The 8,649-nt window shown below is 33.1% G+C and overlaps 1 protein-coding gene across 1 annotated transcript; it reads right to left on the bottom strand.

The window, feature by feature from the left end:
• Positions 1 to 2,990: 2,990 nt before the first annotated feature.
• On the bottom strand, positions 2,991 to 8,299 carry LOC133198342 (fibroleukin-like). Its single transcript, XM_061334446.1, has 4 exons — positions 8,102 to 8,299; positions 4,849 to 4,945; positions 4,468 to 4,635; positions 2,991 to 3,217 (listed from the first exon to the last, which is right to left on the bottom strand). Exons 1-4 carry the CDS (start codon positions 8,297 to 8,299, stop codon positions 2,991 to 2,993), a joined length of 690 nt encoding a protein of 229 aa, XP_061190430.1.
• Positions 8,300 to 8,649: the final 350 nt, after the last annotated feature.

Raw genomic sequence — 8,649 nt, 5'->3', positions numbered from 1 at the left:
CATGACTTTTGCATTCTCTCACAGACACGCCATCACGCTCACTCACACATGCAAGCAAAGAAGAGAAAAAAAATGTGTAAACAGAAAAAAAGAAAGAAAAATGTATATACATGTACAAAACAAAGTTGCAAATGCATAATTGAAAGAGTTCCATAGATCAAATCAGAGTTTTATTTATTTTTTTACCTTAAATTCTGTGCCGATGCAATACCGGAAACACTATTATAGTCAGTAATTGAAAAATCGGAAACGAAAATCAATTTACTTTTTCCGAAATTTCACTTAAAAAAGAAAATATTTCAAAACATTTTTTTTATCGGGAAAAGAAAATTGCAAAAACTCTACAAAAATCCTATATCGAAAACACTAAGATCTTATATCGAAAACACTAAGATCTTTTGTAGCGTAAAACAGATTTACCACAAAAAGTTCGATAGAGAAATGTGTTGTGGACACTATAACGCACTTATATAAATTACAGTAGTTCTTTTAAGGCATCAAGTAGCGTTTTCTCCATAATGTCAAAACGTTTCGGACCAAGGTGTTTGCCCATCACGCGCGATATCACAACAGACACACTTGTAAAGTTTTGATCCTGCAGAATTTTTAGCATTTTCCTCCCTGCTCCAAATTCGCCGTCGTTGCAGTATTCGTCATGTATAATCCCAGAATTGTCTTTAAAGCGGTAAATCAGTATGTTGTGATTGGCGCGCCCATACATTGGATCCATGGAATTTTTCCGATAAAAGTTCCGAACTTTTGCGTATGTCTAAACCTCCACTGCATCTGCAGTAATCTGGTTTCCTGATTCAGTGTGGGTATTGGAGCGTTTAACTTCAATTCTAATTTCTGCTGTTCCTTTAGGTCTAGTTGTAATTTCCTCTGCATTAGGTGTTATTATCTTATCCCTGTAAAACGACCCATTTGGAAAGACCAACTTGTCTCCAACAACTCTCGTTTTAATGTCTTTCACTCCAATATTTATTATTCAGCTCGACCAGTTTCTTACGTGTTTCGTTCACTTGAACCGGCGATTGAGGGGTTATATAGAAGGGTAGTTGAACACCATATTCCTTCTTTTTTTTCCCGCTGTTTCAGAATACGATCCTTGTATACCAATTTCATCAATCGACCCGTAATAGTTCGCGGCTTTACTCCTTGTTTTCTGTCACCTGCATTTCTATGGATATTGGAAAATTCTATCCCGTCTATCCCTAAAAGTTCATAAAGTATACGGGGAACTAAGATCTTCTCCTCACTCTTCTTCAAGATTAAATTTGATCTTAGTCGTTAAGATTTATTGTGAAATGAGCAACAGATTTAAACCCTGTTGAACATTTATTGGTGGAAGGTCAAAGAAGCCTCAATATTTTCGATTTAAAACCGGCTACTGCATATAAACTTGCAGTATACTTTATACGATTGGAGAGGACATTCCATTGGCATTTATAAATCGCCTAATTGACTCCATGTACAGACGATACACTTTATATTGTCAGAATTGAATTAAGAAATCTTTTCCACCTATATACGTAATGTATTGCGAGAGGAAGTTAAAAAATTATATATTCTCAAACTTTTTCTTGTAATTGCAGACAATTCTATTTACTGTTTATACATGTAACCCTGTATAACCATGTAAACGTATATCATGTTAACAACGTTTTACGTGATATACTGTAAGATTACGCAACAAAAGTAGATCTACACTGGTTGGATTGATTGATTAGGGTATAACGCCGAGTCGGCAATATTCCAGCCATTTCTCGGCGGAAAATAAATTTTATATGACCGGGCCCAAAAAGCGTAAACTGAGAACAGACTTGAGTCAAAATTTCAAATCGATATAACTTTTGAAATAATACTAATAATACAATATTTTCAGCATATGTTTGAATTGAAGTGTTATGCAGATTTATATGAATACAAAAAAAAGGTTTGCTTACAATGGAGCGCAATTTGCACCAATGAGAATTTCAAAGGAGTGTTTCTTCTAATTTTTTTTTTACGCACTCGGTTTTGAATGTGAAGGTCATGGGTCATTAGAATGAGCGTTAAAAAAACGATACTTGTGTTAAGTGTGATAAAGAATCGTCACTGCTACATGTTCAGAGCTGTCAAACAACAAATCAGATATAATCTATCATTTTAGCAATCCATTAGGTATCCGGAAAAAAAGAACAAAGTGTGTTATATTCTAGTTTATGTACAAAACTAATATTTGCAGAGTTAATTGGGGAAAAAAGCAAACAAACGATAATTGATGTTTTTAGGGAGCTCTCTCGTTAAAACTGAACAAAAAACCATTATACAAATAACCCCATTTTATTGAAATTTATTTATTCAAATTAAGAAACATTGTATAACAAATTTTAATACAAATGAAAAGTGCCTCTTATCAAAGTAAAGCCATCATCGGTATGTGTTTTAAAGCATCTATGCTTTTTTTCTTTTCTTTTTAATTTATTATTATTTTAAGTCATGGGTAAAAAATACAAAAGACTTCAGACATATACATGTACATGCTTTTTGTCCATTAGAAATACATGACTTTTGCAGTTACTACCTGTATAAATACTCACTGTTCCCAAAAAAATTCTGTTAAAAGTGTTCATGGAATCATCAAAACATATGAAATTAAATGTTGGTGTCTCAAACACGATAACTCGAAATTCATACATATGTCGAAATAATTTAAAAATCCCAATTCCATTATTTTCAAAGTATTTTATTTTCGGTATCTCAGATTCTCCGATGTTTGAGACAATAACAATGTTTTACTAAGCATACATTATTAAAAAGGTTAAAAATGTATAACAAACAGTAATCAATCTAATAAATTCTATAAAAAATGCAATTCGTGAACAGGGCAGGAAAGAACAGGTGCCTATGACGAGTAAGCGTCTCCTTGGAGTGGTCACACGTCGTGAGCATTTATTGATGAGGTAAATGGTGTAATTAATGACGCTTGATGAGCATCAGCGTCCCCATCACTTCTGTCCCGTCCTTGATATGTATGGATCCCATACATAACTCCAGTCTGGTGAGGCCCAGGGATCATTGAGGAAAGCTTGGTGACAGGCATTGAACCACCATCCTCCCCCATTATAAACAGCGCAGCTATCACCACCCAGTCTATCGTTATCCCTGTCTAAGGTGCTGAAGTACATCCCAGGCACATTAAAGGCAGGAATATAAGTGTTTCTTATACTGTCACCTGTACACATAGAACATACAACATAAAAACAACACATAATAAAGATTCTGATTTAACGCGAGCACTGAATATCATAAATATGACTCCTAAACATCAAATTGCTAAAAGATGAGTTTGTAAATTGACTGTTCAAAAGGGTTTTGGTTTGCAAAAAGTTTAGGAATATGACAAAAAAAGATAAATTTTCTTTTGAGATTGTTGCTTTACTTGCTACATTTATGTGATGATAAACTCCTTTCGAACAGTAAGTAATACGACGTCGCGCATAGTAATGAGTAACCGTAATTGCGTAACTTGTAACACTGAAAGACGGGCGCTAGTCGTTTTTAGGCATTTTTTTCGTTTTGACCACATGGATCTTTCCGCCAATTTACACAAAGCTTCTATAATGTCCTGTGATGATTTCATACAAAATTCATTAATAAATTTCCAATACTGCCCGATTCCGATTGTTCGTAAAAATAATAGCATTCCGTATTAGGAAGTGATTTTGGCAATTAACAAGGAGAGATGGAATGTTTGGTAAAGAATTTTTCCCATATAACAAGTTCTTTTGGTAAAACTAAAGGGAGAAATAAAATGTCCAAATCAAGAAGTAGACACATGTTTCTTTAAAAAGATATAAACAAGTATTTGAAGAGATGGTAGAGTGATTTTGATGTCTGGTCGGTTTTGTTACTCTGACACAAATTAGCGTATTATGATATTTTAAAAGACGTATATGAGAGATGTGAGCTCTTTTCTGTTTAACCGGAATACTTGTTATTGATAAAAATCTTATTTTCGAAATGTGCAAATAAATGAAACTTTATATAAAGAGAAACAGAAAGAATTTAAACCTTTTTAAAGAAAACAGAGCAAAAACTGGATGTCTAGTCTGTTACGCATTCAATTTTTAACGTTTTCGTGCTTAGACAACGTAACGTCAAAAATAGTTTTACTTGCATTTTTAAGAGAAATACAAATCTGTCATCAGCAGAATAAAGTATTAATTAGTGAAAAAAGAAGGAAAAAAGGGAATGAAAGAAGACAAGATAATCGGGAAAAAAAAGATTCTCGTAAGAAAAAAATCAATATTTCTGATTGGGATGTTTCAGTACTTTCACTTGGACGTAAACTTTAAGCGTTTTAATGACGCTATTTTGACGTTACAAAACGGGCCCCAATTCTGTGCGCGACGTCTACACATACATATATGACGTCTTTTATACCTCAACTTAAACCTCAAGTAGCTTCTAACAGACACCTACCTACGGTTCCCCTGGTAGCCCCCTTCAGGGAAAGTTTATAATTCTCTGATTCATCAGAAACAGTGAATCCATCGTACAACTGATACAGTCTAGTACCATTCACTAGTGTGATGGAAACATAGAGGGAGCAGTCCTTTCTCTTTGTTAACTGATGGATTACGTCATTTCCTGTATTAACATTGATATATTTGATATCAGTAAAATGGCTACAACAGTTATTTGTTTTTTGTAAAATTTCCATTATGTGAAAATCATATTCTATTCTCAAGCCTTTTCAATCAGAAAATATTTCCCTTTAAAACTCGGGATTTATGAATTTTTTTGTCCCAACATCGCTACAAATATCATTTGGATTATGGATTTTAATCAAAATTATTTTACCTATCCAAACATCCTGTTCCGGTGAACCAAAACCATTCTTGTATTCCGTCCAATTCCTATCAAATCTCAGAGATCCAGATACTCGCTTTTGAATGGCCTTGAAAGATGAAGATTTTTTGTTCAATCATTAAAAATCATAAAAAATGAAGAATTATTTTTGAGCTAGAAAAGGATTCCTTCGGCTATAATTGCCAGAGTTTTTTGTAGTATAATTATGACTTTAATTTGAATTTAAGTAAGTAGACATTCCTGCTAATCAAATATTTATACTATATACAAAGCTTCCAGTTAAGCTCTCTCATCAATACTAAGATCATTTCTCAGGTATTATTCCAAGAATATAAAAATGACTCTCACTAAGTTTGATTATGGTAAATCTTCAAACATTTCTCCATAGTGTATTAACAAATACATTTTATTTGATTTCTGACACGGATTATTTAAACAGAAGCAAGACGAGAGCCATAAGTCATTCATCGATGAGTTGTATAACGTTTAATGTGGAAACAATGCACTTTGACTGACAAGAATCGACATTATCATTGAAGAAAAAACTCATTTTTGCTTGTATTAGAAATAACCAAGTAATATTCTTGCATGTTGAAAGAAACAAACACGTTTATAGAGATGCTTTGTGTCATCAAATTAAATTGAAAATCAAGTCGTTAAGATTGCTTTTAAGGAATGGGCTTGAAATCGTTGAAAAAAGAAAAAAAAACAAAGAAAATATTGTATCAGAAAAACAAAATATAAATAATTATTTACAACAATATTTGCTTTATCATATCCGTCGAAAAGAAAAACCTAGGCGTCATCTGCGAGGATTTATTTATTATACATGTGACCTGTTTAAGTTGTATTTTAGAGGAAGATAAAATGAGTAATTCTGAGAAGAAATGCAAATTTTCCCTTAAAGAAAAATAATTCTCTATATTTTTAAAATGCCAAGCAAAATTTTTCTAAGCTTAGACACGGAATGTATTTAATAGACAATTCATCTTAACGACCTTAACTTCACTTAAAAGCCAAAATTAAATCATCGATAAAAATTCTGTCTTTACGGTATTTTCTTGGCTAAAATATACATTACTTAGGTTGACAAACGAAAAATGTTTACACGAACTAGATTATCTTACTACCTGCCTAACACAAGGTTTATAACAAAGGTACATACCGTCCACCCTCCGTCCATTATCTCCATGTCACAGTACACTCTGATATGACGGGAGCTGGTCCCGAATGGGTAAATTTCATACACATCAGAATTAGTTTGACCATTCTCACGAAGTTCCTTACAATCTACAAGAAGAACTGAAATATATATATATATATATATATATATATATATATATATATATATATATATATATATATATATATATATATATAAAGTAAACGATAAATATATTATGTATTATGAAACCTTAGAGTTTTGTATTGGATAAGTAATAGATCTATCCAAGCTGCCAGTAAATATAAAGATTTTAACAAGGAAGTACACGGTACCTACATGTACCAACCAATAAAACCAGTATAAATAGTTACGGTTGGGATGTGTCCTCAATGTAATAAGTTTGTTGTAGACTATTATGTTTATTATTTTATCGCTTTTGGATTAAGATATATTTTTATCCCCTCGCACAACTAGTTGCAGAGGGGATATAGCATCGCTGCTGTGCGTATGTTAGTGTGTCGATTACTGCTTGTGGGCAAGATTTAAAGAGAACTTTTGCACTATTATTTCTCAGCCTTCACATACTTATGTGGCATTGTAAAAGGACGAACCCTATTCATTTTCAAGTTAATCGGTGAAAGAGTTCTTAAAATATCGCGTTTTTACTACCTTCAAACCCTGCAATTTTATGTACGAGTTGACAATACTCATTTCCGGTAAATTTAACAGGTTAAAAAACGGGTTGTTTTGATAGAGTTCTACTTTGTATTTGTGTATTGTCATATTATTGTGCGTATCTTGAGAAAGTTTGTATGAATTAAAAGTGTCATCACTGTCACTGAGTTACTGAAATAATTTGATGAACGTCGCGGTTTCAATACCAAATTACCACACGTATCTGTTTACAATTGGGGCCTGTGGAATTTAATCTCGAGGCGCACGTAATTCTCGAAATCTATAAATATAAAGTTTCACAAGTTTCATTGACATCTCAACACCGGTATATTGTCATTTTTCACGACAAAAAATATTCCTTTCGTGCGTATTTTCAGATTTGATGCATGTTGCATGCTACTATGAGGTTTACTTAGGTAGGTAAATTAATGAAATTTAGAGCATACGTGATATGTTTCTGCTAGGAATAAGGGAAACTGCCCAATCACGTATATGCTTGTAATGAACCCCCCCCCCCCCCGATGATATCCACCTTGACTTTTGTTAAAATTTAATTAGTGTTGCAATACATTTTAATTTCTTTACCTTATTTTAAAATTTATATAGTAATACTTGGTACCCTTGATTACTAGGCCTAGATGATTGTATCTTGTTTAACGTCCCTCTTGAGAATTGTTCTCTCGTAAGGAGACATTGCTATTACCGGTGAAGTTCCTGGCGCGAGGGGATGCTCCGCTTAGAGCTGCTCTTGTTAATTTTCATTCTTTTATTTGGATTTAAGAATTAAGATGAAAAGGTTTTTAAACGTTTAGTTATTATTGGTCTAAACGACGATTTTAGAGCATCAGATGTCTTAATAATATGGGGTATTATGTAAAAAAAAAAAAAAAAAACAAATCCAAACGCAATTAATCATAAATAATTATTTATTAAGAAAATCATCTTGTGTTTTAGTAGATATTACAATTAAGTATATAATCATGTAGTCAACCTCTATATATGTCGGTCTTATGGAAAGTTATATCACTCAAGCACCAAGGTCAATAAAACTATGGTTTGTATGAAATCAGAGGGCAACGATTGTCTTATATTTTTTGTATCAATTAATAAAAACTTTGTTGTAATTATAGTTTAGACTCAAATACGGAACATAATAATGCCATGCCCTTTATGACATCACATTTACAAATTTAAATCTAGGTACATGTATCCTCATGTATTTTAGAAATATTTAGATTAAATAATCTTTTGTGACGGATTTATCAGTTATTTTACCAAAGAAAATCCATTTTAAAAACATCCAAAAATGCTATATCAAAGTGTTCATTTCAGATTTGTTGTTAATCCTACAGTAATCTCACTAAATAGTGATATTTAAATGTTTTCAAAAGACTGATAACATACTGGCCAAACATTTAAAGCAGACTCTGGGTCATATTCTTCCACACGGGAACTTTCGATTTTCACAGTCAGCAGATCATTTAGGGTTGATGGTTTCAGCTTGGTCCGCCTAGAAGTCTTTATGAACTTCATCTGTAAGAAAGTTGTCTCACACTTCACGCTGGTTGGTGGAATACACAGCAACAGGTCAAAGATGGCCATCATTATGGGGGAAATCGGGATCATAAACATCCTCCCAGGTCTTTGATGCAAGTTCTGTGCCATGCCTATTTGGCATTTACAAATAGATTAAAGTTTTGCAACTGTTGAAAAGTTAATACTTACTTTTCAAAAATAAAAAGTAAAGATTAATCAATAATCTAAGTACCTATTAAGCGAAACCCAAAGTCTTCCACTGTCCAGGGTCCTTCGGATGAGACCTTAAAAACCGAGGCCCCGTGTCACGGCAGACGTTGGCACGATAAAGATCCCTCACTGCTCAATGGCCCTGAGTGCCGAGTAAAGGTCAAAATTTGAAGCCCTTCACCGGTATATGGTGACGTCTCTATATG

This window comes from Saccostrea echinata, unplaced genomic scaffold, assembly GCF_033153115.1.
Source record: "Saccostrea echinata isolate AGI-Se365-2 ecotype Australia unplaced genomic scaffold, CSIRO_AGI_Sech_v1 ptg000033l, whole genome shotgun sequence".
Classification (NCBI taxonomy): Eukaryota; Metazoa; Mollusca; class Bivalvia; order Ostreida; family Ostreidae; genus Saccostrea; species Saccostrea echinata.
The sequence above is the reverse complement of the archived record's forward strand: the minus strand, read 5'-3'. Positions and strand labels throughout refer to the sequence as shown.

What these genes read in the sequence shown, in the direction of transcription:
- LOC133198342 (XM_061334446.1), bottom strand. Translation starts at nt 8,299, where the DNA reads ATGGCCATCTTTGACCTGTTGCTGTGTATTCCACCAACCAGCGTGAAG. An exon ending in CTGCTTTAAATGTTTGGCCA is followed by an intron (nt 4,946 to 8,101) that starts GTATGTTATCAG and finishes TCATCTTTCAAG; the next exon opens with GCCATTCAAAAGCGAGTATC. An exon ending in GGAACAGGATGTTTGGATAG is followed by an intron (nt 4,636 to 4,848) that starts GTAAAATAATTT and finishes ATGTTAATACAG; the next exon opens with GAAATGACGTAATCCATCAG.